The 18,982-nt window shown below is 39.9% G+C and overlaps 1 protein-coding gene across 5 annotated transcripts; it reads right to left on the minus strand.

The window, feature by feature from the left end:
• Positions 1–691: 691 nt before the first annotated feature.
• Positions 692–17,631, minus strand: ajm1 (apical junction component 1 homolog). Of its 5 annotated transcripts, XM_034602735.1 has the most exons (3): positions 17,314–17,377; positions 9,967–10,061; positions 692–5,872 (listed from the first exon to the last, which is right to left on the minus strand). In XM_034602735.1, exon 3 carries the CDS (start codon positions 5,816–5,818, stop codon positions 2,552–2,554), a length of 3,267 nt encoding a protein of 1,088 aa, XP_034458626.1. In that variant the 5' UTR covers positions 5,819–5,872; positions 9,967–10,061; positions 17,314–17,377; the 3' UTR covers positions 692–2,551. The 5 variants fall into 5 exon arrangements, with proteins under 5 accessions (XP_034458626.1, XP_034458622.1, XP_034458623.1 ...); XM_034602731.1 differs by lacking the exons at positions 9,967–10,061; positions 17,314–17,377 and adding an exon at positions 17,413–17,631; XM_034602732.1 differs by lacking the exon at positions 9,967–10,061 and having other exon boundaries at positions 17,314–17,397.
• Between the last annotated feature and the right edge of the window lie 1,351 nt (positions 17,632–18,982).

An 18,982-nucleotide genomic window follows, 5' to 3' on the forward strand; every position in this document is an offset into this window, starting at 1 on the left:
TCGCTACAACTCACAGTAAAGTAGTTACCATAATACACGTAACGTTACCGGGCCACAATCTCAGGCTAACTCAAGTTCACCCAAGAGACAGTAATTATCCAATTATCTAAGGCAGGGACCTGTCTAATCCCACCTAGGGCGGTGCTCTAGATATCAGCCCTCACATTCTCATGGCCTCGACAATTGACCTGTCACTATTTGCGTCCTTCTACATCTTAGTTCTGCATTTGACAATATCACAAGATTTTAATACACTTATTACAGATGTTTTTGACACTGGAATATGCTATTGGGATTAAAGAATCAGCACTAGGCTGGTTTAAATCATATTTTTTAAGATCGATTCATGTTTGTTCATGTTAGCAATGACTCTTCCATGGTCATTGCTAACATGTACCAAGTTAATCACAGAGTTCCACAAAGTTCTGGGCTGGGATATATACTTTTAACTTAAAATATGCTTCCCTTGGGAATTAGTATCAGAAAGCACATCATCAAGTGTCCATTTGTATATTCTAATTGATACATTTAATAATTAAATTAACAGACCCTACAGTACAAAAACAATTTTTCATTAATGATCTCATTATCTCTTTAATTATATAAAATTTAAGTAAACTAAATGCTGTACAAAGAGTACATCTCTCCTCTGAAATTAAAACATTAATGACTCAGCTGGCAGACCTCAGAACAGAGTTCCATTCCATTTATTAGATATGTTTTATAAATAGACACACTCAGTCACATACGTTGAAAGTATAAAAAATACAAGATTATAGGATTTTCTCGACATGTGAGGTCTCATTTTCGTTGCCTTTTGATTTGAACAACTAACAAAATGTAAAATTCATTTGATTTTACATACACAGCATAGTAGTTTTCACTTTCACAAGTCCATTTGTCAAGCAAGTTACTATCACCAGTATCATTTTAAATGAGATCAGAGCATAGAAAACAGAATCACATGCAGTCAGCAAATTTTCACTGAATCTGTACAGCACATCCTGTCAGCCAAAAACAAATTTTCAAATATATACTGTATGTGCTTCTTCAAGTTTCATTATATGTTGCCTTGAAAACTGTAAGCTATGCTGATTTAACAAGGAAAAAGGTTTAAATGGGGAAACATGATCGACAACTGTGAGAAAACAGCTTATTCATTTTCGATAAGGACCGAGAGCTGTAATGCTCCTGCCCATGTTCCAGATGGGTCATTTGTTAAATTAGGTCAGTTTTGAGAAGTTTGAATATTTCAAACATATAGTATGTTCCAGCTAGACTGTTGATTTTCAATTACTCAGCTGTACGTTTCATATCATCATCAGTATGCTGTTAGGAAATATGGGATTTAGGATGCTACAAAAATAAAATCAAGAAATGTAAAGTATACTAAAAAGAACCAGGCAACATGGCTAAGTTGCATTGATAAATGTTTCTAAAACTTCTTCAATCACTGAAAAATCTAATGGTTCTGATTTTCTAAAACAAAAAAATGGGCAGCATAAATCACACATAATAAATCTAGTGCAGCACAAATACACAACAAATGTCATCTTCAAGCATTTACATACCATATAGCTACTGTGCCAAATCTGGCTCAACATGTTCTAAGGACAATAACTTCTGCTCCTAATTCATATATTTTAATTTGCAAACATATTGAAAAATACAACTTCAGTGTTCTAGGAAATTGCATGATTTTTGGTATCATACCAAGTTTTCTTTTTGTAATAGATAACTCTTACTATTCACAGTGTTGAAAACTAAACAGTACAGGCCGACACATTGTGTGACTGGTAACTGGCACCATTTTATATCTATCGGGGAGGTTGCTGTCAAGTTCAGCACTGCTCCAGATTCTGCTTTGCATTATTACAAAACTACAGAAATTCACCTCCAAAGTATGCCATTAGACTCAGTAGGGAAGAAAAGGTCAACTCTCAATAACATATTCTTACCCAAGCAACGATTATAGATGTTTAAAGTAGTCTCTTTTCCATTTTCATCATTTTCTTATGATGAGGATTTCAGTTGCAACCAAAGGTTCCAACATTTTATCTGAATATAATATAATATAATATAATTTAATATCAAATAATATCATAAAAGAAATCCTTGTACAGGAATGTGGTACTAACTCAAATAGCATCTTTGCATAGAAAGTACTTATGTAACTAAGAAAATAATGTTTTTTTCTGAATGGCATATCATTGAAGTATGTATAGATATGTGAAGAAATTAAAAGAGACTAAGCTATGAAGAACATATAGTAGTTGGTAATAATAATTAAAAAAATCAAAACCAAAATTGTTTGTTATCCCTCTAAAGGAAATGTGTTGTAACAGTACATAACCCTTTAAAAAGATAAAATAAATTGTGTGTACTGTACTCATTCTCCACCTGACAGGAATTATTCTGATAAAGACTAATACTAATACTAAATTTCATAACAAAATATTTGTCTACAAATGTTTATAATTAATTGATATCTAAATATGCGTAACAATATATATGTATTTCTATACATATATACTTACAACAAAAGGTATACTTAAATAATGTCATCAAGGAGATGCGGGGCCCCTACCCAGTCCAATGTCCTGGGTTCAGAGGCAGCCATAATCATGCACAGAAACTGTTTACCAGTCCTTTTGTCAATGGGATAAATAGTCGTGGGTGTGAACCTTCTGTTGCATTCCACAAACTCACACAGCTGTTGATACACCTGTGGGTATTCATGGCGTAGAAAAACCCCTCGAATTCTTAACTCTCGCTGTATATTGATAAAACAGATTTCCCTGGCCTTTCTGCCTTCCTCTCCGTCTTTGTCGATATCTGCTGTTCCTGGGGGTGGAGTCAGTATGAGTGTTTCCATGTCACTTTCTTTCTTGTGAACCTTTCGCTCAGGGCTAAAAGAAGCCAGAGCAACCTTTGCATATTTTCTGACAGTTGGAGCTTGGTTCCTTGGTGATGGCCCATCAGCCAATTGGTCACCAACAGCAATTGATACATTCAAGATGAAGCATTCATTTGGGTCATACTCTTTACCAGCTTGCTGCAGCTCCTTACAGTACTCCCCTAGGTTGTCCTTGAAGCTATCAAGCTCTCGAAGGGACAGATATGTAGGAGACATAAGTAGACTATCCAGGCCATACTGCAGGAAATTACTGGATGATGCCGGGTTTGGAAAACCAAGGAAGAGAACTCCTCTACCTCGAGAAAGGTAGCCAACTTTGGCAATCCGGGAGAAGGCTTTGTGGACTTCAACAGTTTCACGGCAGTGTTTGATGATGTGACGGCATGTGCTTCCAATTCTTCCATACAGGCAGCTTTCTTTATGAATGTCCCAGTCCTCTCTGCGACAGTTTCGAGAGCAGTAGTAGGTATAGCAGCTGTGGCAGGATTTAAAATATAAGCAAGCATTGAAGAGGGTTTCTGTCCTCCGACATCTGTTGTTTGAGCACATCATTGTATCATCCTCATCTGGGCTCTGATCGGGGGAGCACTCATCTGCACTCTTCATTGCATCACTGGCCCCATCCATCTCTTGAAAAGGATCAGGATTTATTCTTATTGAGGTTGGCTGCTTGTCAAGAGGAGCTGGTTCCTCTGTACCTGCCTTTGAACTTTTTCTGGACAGAGATACTGCTTCTTCCTCATCAATTAACTTTTTAAGTTGATCCAAAATGTCCTCGCTTGCCCTTCTACTAGGTGGCTTGTAATCTGTCACAAGATCTGCCAGAAGTTCATCAAGTTGTTCTAGGCTTTGCTGCAGTGAGGCATTGTCATGTGTCTTCTCTTTGGTTGAGCTTTCAAAGTCACAGTGAGACAGTTCTGGACCCTTGGTGCTTCTGGAGTCAAGAATGTCCCAACTAGCGGACCTACCTTCAGCCTTATTAAGGTTCCCTGTTCGAATGTCATTATCAGTGATTGTTATTTCTGGAGTTACAAACCAGAGTTTACTGGTACTGCTCTTTGAAATCTCTGTTGGGCTTTTGTCAACGAGTGAGTTATCTGACATTGATAAGGCTGCATAGCGTCTTGGGGAACTAGAGAGATTAACTACCACTGGTTGAGGTTTGTCACCTGTGGCTTCTGCAGGCTTCCTGGAGTCCAGAAGATCATCATAGCTCTGACCCCGCTGCACAGGAAGAGGTTGTTCCTTCTCTACATGATAGTTAAGAATATTATCCCAGGACCTTGAGTAAGATTTAGAATCTGCGCCAATTCTTTGAGTTTCTACACATGGGCTGGTATACCAAGGTGTTAACACAGGCTCTTGCTGAACTCTGGTTGGAGTGACTTGAGATACATAAGAGGCAGGATTGGTGGAATAACCAGATGCATCTGAACCATACCAATCATCAGTTTGAGCCTGGACAACTCGAGCATGTCTTCGGCCCTCTGTATAATATGCCCTTGCTGGGATATGGTGCTCAGGTGGAATTGCATACATGTCACTGGAATAATAAAACCTTGGTGGAGCAGTCTGGATTTGATAAGACCTTGGATCATCCCCATAAAATATTCTAGTTGGAGGTGTCTGTATGATGTACGGCCCTGGTTCATTTGCTGTATAGGGTTTGGGATATCCTGTCTTCACAGAGTATGGATAGGACTCCATTTCAGGATAATATGGTCTTGTAGCTACAGCATGCAAAGTTCGAGTCCTTGGATCTTGCACATATTGCACTTTTGGAGTATATGTTTGTCCTGGTGTGTAACGTTCGTCCTGAAAGTAAGAACTTGGTTGAGGAGGAACAGTAGTAACATATCTTCCTGGGTTGTCTGCATAAAAGAACTTGGTTGGCACATTAGGACTGGAATGAGCTCTTCTTTCCCTTCCATAGTAATCACTTGATGAGGGCATTCTTTGTGAGTGAATATCCATGGGTTGTAAGTAACTATTTGGCAAGCTGCGGGAATATGGATAAGTTTGCCTACTCTCTGTACCTAATGAGTCAGTGGGAGTTGGTGTTCTAGAGTAGGAGAAATGGCGTGGTACAGTGAGACTCCTACTCGCCCCACTGTGGTGCCTCTGCCATTGTATGTCCACTTGAGATTTACACTGTTTCGGTCCTGAATGATGTAATGCTGCGTCATCAGGTTTGATGTCCACCCGACACCTAACATGAGGGCTAGTTGCTGGTTTATCTAGTACTCCATCCTCTGAATTATCAGCAGCAAAGTGAGGTGAATATCCACTGCTGTCACCCATTTGAGGCTGTAACTTAATGGGATGTACTTCATGCATATGGGCCCTAGTTGCCGCATATGATGATTCCCTACGTGGGGATACTTCTGGTCTCCAGCGAGAGTCTCTTGCAGCCCTTTGGGATTCTCTACCCTTTCTCCCTGAAGATGAGCACCCTTCAAAAGACACAGGAGTGAGACTGGTCTGGACCCGGGGGGCACTCTTTGACCTTGTCCTTCTTTTTTGTTCAGAGACAACTAACTCACTGGCTATATCAGCAGCCATTGGTTGAGAAGTTAACCTATGGCTAAAAATGTCTGGAGCAGAAAAGCGGTATCTCTGTTGCTGGCCCAAAGCATTCCAGGCAACATCTTGGTTGGCTGCATGCTTATCAGCCTTCCTGTATGGGGACTCCATTGAATATTTGTGTGATTTTGGGAAATCCAATGACTTACAGTCAAAGGTATGGCAGTGCCTTTTATTGATGTTACTCTTACTGTCCTCCAGTGTGCTGAAATTTATAGCATCACATTGTAAGGACTCGAAGTGGGAAGAAATGGGAATCACTTTAATATCTCGATGCACAGTTGATAGGAGTATGTCAGGTGGGTCTGTACGTGTCATCTTAAAGGGAATCCTCTATTTATCTCCATCAAGTTGCTGTAATGTTGATTTCACCTGGAGAGAAAACAAAGAATTTCTGTCAGTGACATTTGTGCAGACATTAAAAAACGTACTAGTAGTCTTAATGACCGAAGCGCTTTACATTACAGTTTGCCATTCACCCATTCACACAACCATTCATACAGTGCATCCATTAGCAGCACTTTTTTGTTCTATGAGGGGCAATTCGGAGTTCAGCATCTTGCCCAAGGACACTTCGGCATGCAGATGAGGAAGACTGGGGATCAAACTGCCGACCTTCATGCTGGAGGACATCACTCTACCACTCAGCCAGAGCCGCCCCTACTACACCAATTATGAAATATTAAACAAAATTGACAATATGTACAAAAAGATTACATCATATGTAAATATTGCCAATTTAAGCTTCCATGAGGAAACATGTTGACGGATTTGTCCATAGAAGTTTGTATTGGTGTTCTGATTCAGCAGCAGGTTTTGTGTAACATAGTACTCAGATGACTTTGGTCTGGGTCTCTCTCTCTCTCTCTCTCTCTCTCTCTCTCTCTCTCTCTCTCTCTCTCTCTCTCTCTCTCTGCTTAACAAGGTACAACATCCTCTGCCCTTGACCCTCAGCAAGAGTGTCAGTGTCTATCATAAATGGAAAAATGGAGAAATGTTTTAAGAATCTATACAGAAGCAGATGACAGTAAGAGATGAAGGGAGCAGCAATGACAATTGTAATGATAGCAGTGGTATTGCCAGCAATGAATAAGCATATATACACAGATATATATATATGTGTATAGCTAAGCAATGTAATTGTATATCATAATCCAGGATCAGCGGCCACCACAATCCACAATCAGAATCTTGATCCACAATGTGGCCGTAGCTGCAACCCTGGATTTGCAATGATAAAGCACAAGGACTCCATGGGAGAAGTCAAGTCAGTAACATGTATTTTTGAGACATTAATGTGATGAAGAGGGAGAAGAGGAAAGAGAGCGATCATCTTAACTACGCTACAATCCCTTATATTAGCAAACCAAGGCAGAACTGGGAGCTCTGTGATCTATTTTTCCTTAAAACTGAACTACAAAGCATTCGGAGCTTCTTCAAAAAAATTGACATTATTCCCGGGACTACTAAAGGTATTTCCTACTTGAAGTTTAGAATAAATGATTTTTAATGAATTTTGCAGCAACATCAACAGTATCAATCAATCAATCAGATTTTATTTGTATAGCCCATATTCACAAATCACAATTTGTCTCATAGGGCTTTAACAAGGTGTGACATCCTCTGCCCTTAACCCTCAACAGGAGTAAGGAAAAACTACTAAAAAAACCTTTTAACAGGGTAAAAAGAACGTAGAAACCTCAGAGAGAGCCACATGTGAGGGATCCCTCTCCCAGGACGGACAGAAGTGCAATAGATGTCAAGTGTAAAGGAGAAGTTCAGAAAGATAAGGGTTTTATCAGCATAATGGAAGGTCAATGAATTGATGGATTATTGTCAGTAATGGTAGAGTATCTGAGTAGAAATATTGTATATCAAGCAGTCTTGCTGTTCGTGATGCACCATCATAATCCACGATGTGGCCCTGGATCTGCGAACGATAAGGCAAAGGGACTCCGGGGGAGAAGTCAAGTCAGTAACATGTATTGATGAGATACTAATTTCTTGGATTTGATAAGGAGGGAGAAGAGGGAAGAGAATCTGGAAAGAGAAGCTCCATGTGTCATGTGTCCCCCGACATTCTAGACCTATAGCAGCATAACTAAGAGCAGGTCTAAGACAAACCTGGACCGGCTCTAACTATAAGCTTTATCATAAAGGAAGGTTTTAAAGTTCAAAATTCAAAGTGTTATATTTGTCATATACAGTCCTGTACATGATATTTGCACTTTGCCTTCCGCTACAAGTACAGTGCTTTAAGAGGGGGGTTGTGTGGTCTGGGTGTGTGAGTGCCTTCCCAGTGTGTTGCTGCTGGAGGTCTCGAAGTGGGCGTAGAATTGGTTGAGCTGTACAGGCAGGGTGGTGGTGGGGTTGGTGATCTCTGTGGTGGTGCCCTTATACTCTGTGATGTTATACTTGTCAATAAAACCTGAACAATGTAATCAATTAACTAAACTCCAAGCATGTCTCAAGGACATAAAAACCTGGATGACCCGCAATTTTCTCTTGTTAAACTCAGATAAAACAGAGGTTCTAATACTTGGCCCTAAACACCTTAGAGATACATTATCTAATGATATAGCTGCGCTAGACGACATTGCCCTTGCTTCCAATGAAACAGTCAGGAACTTGGGAGTGATCTTTGATCCCGATTTGTCCTTTAATTCTCACTTCTCAAATTTCAAGGACCGCCTTCTTCCACTTGCGTAATATCTCAAAAATCAGACATGTCCTGTCTCAAAAAGATGCAGAAAAATTAGTCCACGCCTTTGTTACATCCAGACTTGATTATTGTAATTCCTTATTATCAGGCTCCAGCAGTAAGTCGTTAAAGACTCTGCAGCTTGTCCAAAATGCTGCAGCACGAGTCCTGACAAGAACAAAGAAAAGAGACCACATTTCTCCTGTATTAGCTTCGCTACACTGGCTTCCAGTTAAATCTAGAATAGAATTTAAAATTCTCCTCCTCACCTTCAAGACCCTTAATAATATGGCACCATTATACCTTAAAGAGCTGATAGTACCTTATCAACCCACTAGAGCACTGCGCTCCCAGAATTCAGGCTTACTTGTCGTCCCTAAAGTCTCTAAAAGTAGAGTAGGAGCCAGAGCTTTCAGCTATCAAGCTCCTCTCCTGTGGAATCATCTCCCACTTTCAGTTCGGGAGGCAGACACCATCTGTACGTTTAAGAGTAGGCTTAAAACCTTCCTTTACGATAAAGCTTATAGTTAGAACCGGTCCAGGCTTGTCTTAGACCTGCTCTTAGTTATGCTGCTATAGGTCTAGACAGTGACTAACCTCTTGTTACTGGAAGACCAGCTCTGCCTCCCGAGCTTCAGCCACCCCGAGCATCTCCACTTTCTCCCACTATGTACAAATTAAGCCAAAATATCCCAGATACAAACGCTGTCTCTGCTGTAGCGATATGGAGATGGAGCCTCGGTACTGAGATACTGCTGATACACATGCTTGACCAATTGTGTTACTCTCATCCGTCTATGATGTTCACCCTGTTTTAAGAGCATCACAATAATAAGAACAAAACTTACTAGAAAATGAGAACTTATACATACGTCATAACAATTAGCTAAAATGACAAAGAAACCATCTTTGAGAAAAATGTATTTGACGCATATTTTAACTTTCTAGTTTGGTCTTTGATGTCCCTTCCGCTAACAACAAGGGGTTTATAACCTATCCTACAGTATATGTTAAAAAATAAAAAAGGCCTTTTTGTAGGATGGCTGGAGATAGAAAATGTACTTGGTTACTGGAAGTGAGTGTTACTCTAGCTTCACATTCTGGTCTGCAGACTTTTCAGATGGCACACTTAAATCAGTAACATAGTGTATTAAGAGCTGATTACTGCATCAAACTGGTATCTCCTTTCATATATAGTGAATGACTATGGGGGGTAAGGGATGCAACTGCTCCAGTGGAAGAGTAGCAGTGTTACTTATGGTCACTGAGCATAGTCAGCACTGGCTTTTATGGTGCATTGAGGGTGTTTTCTATGAAGCTCAACTCTGCACTGCAACACTGCACCACTGGCACTGAACACCCTGGAAAATCCATTCATCCTGTCCAGAACCCTCCCCCAACATCCACATTCACACTGCACACCGACTCACCTTTACTATAATATACAATTATTATAATGTTATGTGAGGTTTTGTTGTCTATACTGTCTCAATTTTCATTTTGATTCTATGTGGTCCCCACCCCTGCAAACATCACTAACCTAAAGCAGAAGGAAAACCAGGCCATACTGGGATTTTTTTAAAGAGGGGATATCTCTTTTCAGCTGTATACTGTATGTACTAGTATGTACTACTACTGTATTGGAGCAAGGAGTTGAGGAATTTACTTATTTTTGTTCAGTTTATTGGCGGTTGGCAACCAATGTCCAGGTCTTCTTCTACGTTTAGTTTATTGAAGGGTGGCAACCGACGTCAACGTGCATTACCGCCATCTACGGTGTTCTCCTCAGCCCTAATTCTTCTTCCTCTTCTCTCAACAGTGTGTGTTCCTCAAGGCAGCCCAATTTTATTTATAAAGCACCTGTTGTACACAGAGATAGATTAATCAAGATGCTGTTGAGGAACATCAGAAGGAAAACATAACAGAAACAAAATTTAAAAAAAATCAAGGAGTAGAATAAGAGATAAAAAGATTAAGAGAGATAAAATGTTATAAAATAGATGCATTTGTATCTGGCTAAGATCAAGTGTGTGAGGAAGAAGAAGAACAATATGAAGAACAGTATGGAGGCATTTTTTTCCGTTGTTTTTTTCCGTCTGAAGAAGGGGTTCCATTTACTTCACTTGTATTGGATTTGGCTTCAACGCTGCTTACCCCTGAAACTCCAAAAGTGTTAAGGTAACGTGCTCCTTTGTGTGTAATCTGTTGTCTTTTAGGTGAGCGGCAACAATGAGTTGCTAATCTGTACTGCCAAATACAATTATTTCTTTTTCATTGTTGAGTTTTAGGAAATTTTGCGACATAAACAGGGAGAAACTGTTCTACTGTTTTTATTCTAACTGCCTTCTGTGAAAATTGAGTCTATACAAGAGAATTGCAATAACTGTTTAAAAACTGTCATTGACAGGAATGCAAGGGTACAATTTATACTTTGGTTAGGGGGTCATAATATGGGATGATTCCATCCATATACTGCTTATGGCTGGAATATTTTCAGTACAGTAGGGAAAAAAGAGTATAATTGTACCTTTTTTATTTTTTTTTTTACTTGACTAAACATTAAAAGTTATAAAAGTAATCAAGGGGGGATGTTTTAAGTGCCAAAAATGAACAGGTTGAATGATTACAGTAATGTGTTGGCACCTAGCCACCACAATTAAGACACACCAACACATACAGCCCTTAGTAGGTTAATACAATGCATGAAATACAAACACCCACACATTTGTAGTTTTGTTGTTATTTACAGTTAAATTAATGTACAAAACAGGACAAATCCAAGTCTCAAATAAGCGTGTTTTATAAAAGGTCTGGTTATTTATCTGCTATTTAAATGCATCAAGGCACAAACTACAAAATTAGAATCGCTGATAATTTGAATTTGAAAACACTACACTGAGGTGTATGATTTACCTTAATCCTCAACATTATTAAAAAATATATCAAATAAAATTGATCAAGTTAAATTGTAACCACGTCATCATTACACATGACTATTTTCATTAATATTTAGTAGGTGCTCAATTTATTCAGTCTTCAATACTGCTGTAGTACAGTTCAAATGAGGCTTCACACAGGTAGTGACTCAAATCAGGTGAAATGAATCACATTTTTTAAAGATTAATCAGCAAAAACTAAGCATTGTTTGATAAAAACATTCTTTTTATTTGATACACTGCTTTAATTTTAAAGGATGTGTATTTGTCCTCCATATATGTAAGTGTGTATCTGGTTCACTCAAAATGTTTTGCTCTCTTTATTGTTTGTACTGACTGGATCATTGAAACCATGCAAAGAATTATAGATAGTACTTGAACTCCCATGTTTTACAATTCAAGAGCTTGTGATCAAATGCTTAAGACGGTTGTATTATTGACATTAATTTAGATTTGACCTTTTATTAGATAATTCAATATCTACAGGGAGGTCTATTATATACTACGCTTTTTGTAAAGTGTACCATGGAACACTTGCAGGAGGATGTAACATAATGTATGCCAAAGAACACTAAATAGCAAGGTCAGTGAGGAGAGTAAAAAAAAACAGATGACCATGTCTTTCACTATGTTGTTATTACCAAAATTAGGTTAGATGCCTCTCTCCTGCTCATACTAAGTAACTGTACACTGTGTTCAAAACAAAGGTAGTGATGCTTAGCGTCATGCTAAGAATGGGTAGCAAGCTCCATTATAATTCACTCAATGGGCTTTGCTGTTTTGTGCTCTGTGACCCGTGGCACTGCAAAGAGAAGACATTGCGTTATTATTCAGGTTCCTTCAGCAATACACCAGTAGTGTGTGTGCTTGACTTAATTACTATCCTTAACCATTCTAAGTTAGCCAAAGAAAAAGCAATTATTGTAATCATTTATAATTGTTCCTGTTTTCAAAATCAAAATGAAAGCTGCCCAACATTGTATTTTATTGTATTTCGTTTTTCTTCAAGTGGCCATACCATAGCCATAGCTGGCTGCAGTATATAGAAAGTCAAGTGCATGTTGAATAATGAATACATTTTCTCAAAGATGGTTTATTCCTTAGATGCTCTTATGACATCGATGTGTGTCCAAAGGTTTTCCAGCAAGTCTGGTTATCTGTTATCTGATGCTAAGCTAAAAACAGGGTGAGAAGTCACTGCCGACAGCTGAGAATGATTAGTGATTCGTCCAGTGCATGTATTGGCAGGACCTTCACACCAAGGTCACTACAGCACAATATTTTGAGGATTTTCATGACAACAGCTCTGCAAATGTGGATGTACCCAAAGCCACAGATAGTGAGGAATGGATTTGTTTGTTTTTTCTGACTGGCACAACTTGCTAACTGGTCAACTTGCAAACCATCTTTGTCCCTAGACAAGTTAGACTAACCCAGTTTCACAGTATACCATTGATATCATATCATGTACATTTGCTTGTCTTAAACAAGTTGACAAAACAGAATCTTTCCCTCCATTGCCTGTCACATACATTTATACATGCAGAGAAAATGGCATAGGGAAGCAAGACTGATCCCTTTGAATATTCCAAACATTAAAGTGGATGCAAAGTGGCTGCCAAAGAAGTGCACACTTAAAACACTTTGAGAACACCATTCCTCAAGTATGTTTCCCATTTATAACTTAAGTCCCTCTAATTAGTAATCCTAAAAGACGTTATCTCAATATCTTACACATTATCGATCCTGACTCTGCATCGTCTGTCCATTAGATAACTAAAGAACAACAAGTGACTTACAGACACACACTGACCCTGATCTGACCACAGAAACAAACTTTCCCAGCACAGGGGGCAAGGGAATTCTTCAGGAGAATAAGAGACATGGTGTGTGTGTGTGTGTGTGAGAGAGACAGAGAGAGAGACTAATCATCTTTCTTTATCTTCAGAGGAGTGTAAAGGACCCCAAGATTGACAGAGCAGTGTGAGTTGGAAAAAAGATTGTGGCTGCCGTTGCTCACTGCTGGAAGCGGCAGCGGCCACTCCGAGGTGCTCAAGTGGAAATAGGCCTAAAGACAAAAGATGATCCACTGGCAGTGAGAGGTGAGCCTCACACAAATGCATTTCCCAAGATATGTTACCATTCCCAGGAATCTTTGCATGTTTTTTTGCACTCTGGAGTCTGCACATTCTTGACTGCCTCCACCTTGGTCTATTTTCAGTCCATCTTTGGACATAGAGTGTCCCAGATATTTTATTTCCTCGAGTCCTATGTTGCATTTTTTGGGGTTCAGTTTAAGTTTCTTGGCGCTGTTCCAGAACTTCTTTCAGTCACTTGTTCTTTAGTGTCACCCCACACCAGGATGTCATCGAAATGAAATGATATTGATATTATATATATATTCATTCATTCAGTCCATCCTGACTCTCTCTCACTCTCTCTCTCATAATGACATACTTCTCTTAAACGAGTGAAATCATTATAGCAGCACACATTCATTCAGTCCTTCAGCCCCTTCTCACTCCGCTCACTCTCTTTTCCTTCATCCGTCTTTTCTGCTCATGCCAACACACCAGCACACACACACACAAACACAGTGTCATTGGCAGGGGCAGACTGGGACAATAATTCAGGCTGGGAATTTGACTCCTTTCCAGGCCACCCTTTTCACGCAAAGCACCAGGGGCCTCTTTATAACCGTTGCATACGCACAAAATGGGGCCTGAAACTTGCGTACGTCACTTCTCGCGCAAACATTGGTATTTATAAAAAGAAACTTGACGGGAGAATGTGCGCACTTCCACGCTAACTCTGACCCATGGGTACGAACATTTTGGAGACGGGAAAATGACGATGCAGACGTGAAGTGGTGAGCTGAAGCAGATTATTGATCCACTTCATCATTAACATTGAAAGCAACAGCGCTATCTGTGCTCGCGCGACAGGTTCAATAAGAACCTTCATTTGAAAAAGAGATAAAACAACTTAAGTCAATATTAGTTTTTAATAATATCTCACTTTCAAACTTCTTTTTCCAAATAATATCCCAGAGTGGAGGTTAGGATCCACTGATGTGTGAAGTAATCGGTCCGATTGCTCTAAATATAGAAATACATGCGGTGACACTCGTGCGTAATGCTGCTTGATGGATGCACGCGAATGGGAGGATGAGGAGGAAAGAAGGGTTCAGCGATGACTGATCAGCTGAAATAGATCCTATAGATCTGTGGTCTTAGATCTTTGTGCTGAACTGAGTCCAGTATTAGATCGACCAACGAAACTGAACCATCCCAGTACAAACACAAGCTTATAAATAGAATTCTGTTAAATTTGATAGATTGAGGCGATCACAGCTGTCTCTGAATTTAATAATGCTGCAGTTTTGGATGATTAAAATACAAAAAGATGATATAACAAGTTCCCTCACAGTCTGACACCTCGATGTCAGTGTCAGAAGGTTCACCTTGGAAACCCATTGGTCAGCAGGATAATTTAATATTCATTAGTTTCTTTGCATTGACCATTTATGGTTGAATGTGGGCGTGAAGAGGGCGGGATATGAGGTAGATTAGCTTGTGAACGTTCCCAGGTGGACTGTGATTTATAAATTGATCAGCTGCTAATGGCTGCTATACAACAATTTCAGGTGGTGGCACTGTAATATGATTTGGGTACTATGTGCGTCACTGAGAGACGTCACATCCGATGTGATTACGTTGGTTGCCAGATAGGTGGATTTCAAAGGTCTGTCAACTCATTTGTGCTTTCGATATTATTGCTAATCAGTTCAAGGCCAAAAAGACCATCAGGCAAGTGGGAAACGTCCCGGTGCTTCCGATGTGCAGTCCGCCACCGGGCATTGGACACATCTGGGTAAAACCATAATGTGGTCTTCACAAACACTATTGACTGTCATGATTATTTGCATATAGAGTGGCAAAATTCATTGTTTTCAAATCTTATGAATTTGAATATATGGCCCAACCCTGGTCTCTACACCATCCAGTTCAAACACCATCCAGTCCAAACTGCAGGTCAAAATCACAGCCGGCTCATTTGGATAATTTGATTATTTTCATTTCACCCATATTGAACTGAGACAAAGACACAGAGCAGAGGTGCTGATCTTGGCAAAAACAATAATTGATTTGCTTCCTAGTTGGAAATATGTTTTCAAATTCAAAGCATAACAATTGTTTTGTTGCTGTGATGTTTTATATCAAGATGAAAAAGAGAGCTTTTAGTCTGAAATGTGTTAAAATTCCTCATATTATGAAAAACATTGACTGCTAAATGTTCATATGCTGCTAATACCCTTATCTTGGTGATGTTCTCCTTTACACTTGACATCTACTGCACCTCTGTCCGTCCTGGGAGAGGGATCCCTCACATGTGGCTCTCTCTGAGGTTTCTACCTTCTTTTTACCCTGTTAAAAGGGTTTTTAGTAGTTTTTCCTTCCTCTTGTTGAGGGTTAAGGGCAGAGGATGTCACACCTTGTTAAAGCCCTATGAGACAAACTGTGATTTGTGAATATGGGCTATACAAATAAAATTTGATTGATTGATTGATTGACTACTATATACTACTATATGTATCTTACCTCGGTTATTAACTAATCTAATTGTGCAATGTCAGTGTCATATATGTGAAAACCTGGTCAACTGGTATATGTTCTGTTTATATTGTATGTTATTTTCAATTTTTTTTTCAATTTCCATGTGTCTATATTGTGTCTTTACTTATGTATTACTTTTACTGAGCGTTGTCCCTCTCTGAACAGAGACATCAGGAAAGCAGCTAAGAAATCCTGAAATGCCTTGTAAAAATGCCCAATAATGTGTTACAATATTCTGCTGCAGATTAAGATTCACACATCAGCAACACATAGTACCATAGATCAGTGTCACACTGCCAGTGGCTGAAACTGATTATTTGAACACACCAACCAACATCAGATCATAAAGAAGCAATTGCATCTTTGTGATCTGATATCGGTTGCAACATGGTGGACAATTCCAGGCAACAAGTCATAATATCATTTTGATAGAGAACTTTTACTTGATAACAAATACCACCTACGGGTAGCTATGGCTCAGGGATAGAGTGGGTCGATCGATCCCCGTGTGCCAAAGTGTTCATAGATGCATAAATGCACTGTATGAATGTGTGTGTGAATGGGTTAATGGCAAAAATGTAATGTGAAATGAAGGTCATCAAGACTTGCTTAGCATGTATGTTAATTACAGTCCCATGTCAAGACCAGGCTATCAAAATGTATGGGAGAGGGCCACAGATGCACTTTCAATCGTCAAAAAGCTTTTGATAGGTTTGTCTCTAGATTAGGATTAAACTTCGACTATGGGTTGAACTTCTACAATGCACGTTCACGGTTTTACACTAACCTCTGACGTCATCAGCTGATGATCACCATAGCACAAGATTATTAGATTTATTTTGTTGGAAAATGTTACAGCTGACACATTTCATACAATTTGATGTCCTGATAACTTCCACTTCTAGGATCACACCCTTGTCTGATTAGTTATAAGATCATGGGATCAGAAAGCCACCCGAGGCAACCACATCGTGCTTGTCGCAGTGTGCATAGCAACGCTCACAAGCTAGCACATAGCTTGCTTATTTATACAAAATGTGTTAATAGGAAACCTATCTGTTCACATTATATAGATCTGAAGCATCAATATGCTGGTGTAATCTTGACCAAAAACACAGCAACCCACACAACACCAGTAACAGTGCAGGGTTTGCAGTGACCTGCCTGGAAGGAAATGAACTTGGGTCGCAGATCGAAGCATCAAGACCGAACAAACGTCGCATTGACTCGCCGAGCTAACGAACCGAGCGATGTGCCCGCGGAGAGCTGCTGCTGCGGAGAGAGCTGCTGCCTGGAGCCGCGACCCGCACCGGGGTGCTGCCAGCGGGTCGAGCCCGTGGGCAGACTCGTCCACCAGCCGGTGAGGAAATGACTTCACTGGGCAGTAATGAATGGGAGCGGTAACCCACCGCATCCCTCCGTGCGTGAACATACCACAAACCAAACGACACACTTGTCCACAGCCCGGATGACACACGCTTTACCGAACACCTGCACAGTCCTTTTCACGCGCATACGACCGTCGCAGCAAATGTCAGATCAATCAGACAGCAAAGCAACCTTTGCAGGCTGTGGAGGTAATATTCATCTTTTGATCTGGATCTCCTGCATCCTCCCCGTGCACGACGGAACCGAATCGCTTGTCCGACGATCTCTTACCGCATCAGTCCGGAAGTCAAACCAGCGCTCATCCATTTTTGCGAGGCGAGGCTGCACAATGGTGGTTTCCCAATGACGACATCGGGCAAGTGCGAAAGCTGAAACTAGAATATCCGTCTTTTTGGTCAGACTACACGGGTTCTCCCTGTCCTCCTCCCTATTGCTCCAACGATGGCGCAACCGCGCTGCACCATCCACATCTACGAGGCTGCGACACTCCCCCCACCCCTCCCTCCTCCCAGCAGCCTCTGTCTTCCATCAGGCTGTCTGAGAGTAACAGATTTCCTACCAAATATTGCTCATCGTGCACAAGCATCATCAGATGGTGTCAACGTTAGAAGGAGTTTGATCATGTGGGAGTCAGAACTAACTGGTTAGGTTTAGGACCAGGTTGAGGCCTATCAGGGTCCCTATAATACACCAAGAGGAAACAGAACATCTCCCCTCAATCTTCTTTCCGTTGGAATGTAACGACAATCACAAAGGACCCTCATCTTTTTTACAGCAATGTAAAATATGCTCCATTACAATTGAGCCAAAAGTCCTGCATTAAAAAATCTAAATTATATAGTCTGTACAAATAGGCACAGGAGCAATATAGCAAATGGAGCATATTCTAATCAACATAATTTCTCAAAATAGTAGTAGTAGTACTAGTAAGAGCCCTGGCCACCGCAATTATTGTAAATAACTAAAACTGTACCGTTTAAAAATCTTTGAAAATCTCTGATTTGGAAAAATGCAAACTGTAAAAATGCTTTTTTACCAAAGAATTGTGGGTTGTGATTTATGATTTAAAGGTTCAGTGTGTAAGATTTAGGTGAAAGGGATCTATTGACAGAAATTGTATATAAAATAATCCTAGTGATGTTTTCACAAGTGTGTTTCATCTAAATTATACAAATTGTTGTTTTATTAACCCTACAATGGGCCCTTTTATATTGAAATACTTTATATTCACACATACTTTATATTAGGGGGGGGGGGGTCCTCTCTATGGAGGCCGCCATGTTTCTTGTTGTAGCCCAAACTGGACAAACTAAACACCCTTTGAGTTTTTATGAAAACTGAAGGTCACCACAGGTTCTCTTTCATGTTTGGAAGGGGAGGGTGAGGTGAGGGGTATTCAGCTGCAACATGAATCTTCACCACTAGATGTCACCAAATTCTACACACTGCAACTTTAATCAATACATTGTTTATTAATAAATGGGTCAAATGATCTACACCTCACAATCATAGTCTGCATATTGCATATATATATATAAAGCGAAGCCAAACATCTTGATCAACCTCTGGTGGCTGGCTGCAGTTTAGGTTATGAACCCTGCCTCCTTCATGTGAGCAGATAGGACATGGCCCAGACTAAAAGAAATCAAAATAAAATCGTTTCAATCTCAGTGACAGTATGTTCAAGTGTTCATATTTCTGATCTGTTCCCTCCTCTCCCTCTTCATCACATTAATGTCTCATAAATACATGTTACTGACTTGACTTCTTCCCTGGAGTGTTCGTGCTATATCTTTGCAGAGCCAGGCATCGTGGATCTCGATGGTGGATCATGGATCGT

This window comes from Hippoglossus hippoglossus, chromosome 12, assembly GCF_009819705.1.
Source record: "Hippoglossus hippoglossus isolate fHipHip1 chromosome 12, fHipHip1.pri, whole genome shotgun sequence".
In the NCBI taxonomy this organism is placed as follows: domain Eukaryota; kingdom Metazoa; phylum Chordata; class Actinopteri; order Pleuronectiformes; family Pleuronectidae; genus Hippoglossus; species Hippoglossus hippoglossus.

What these genes read in the sequence shown, in the direction of transcription:
- ajm1 (XM_034602731.1), bottom strand. Translation starts at nt 5,818, where the DNA reads ATGACACGTACAGACCCACCTGACATACTCCTATCAACTGTGCATCGA.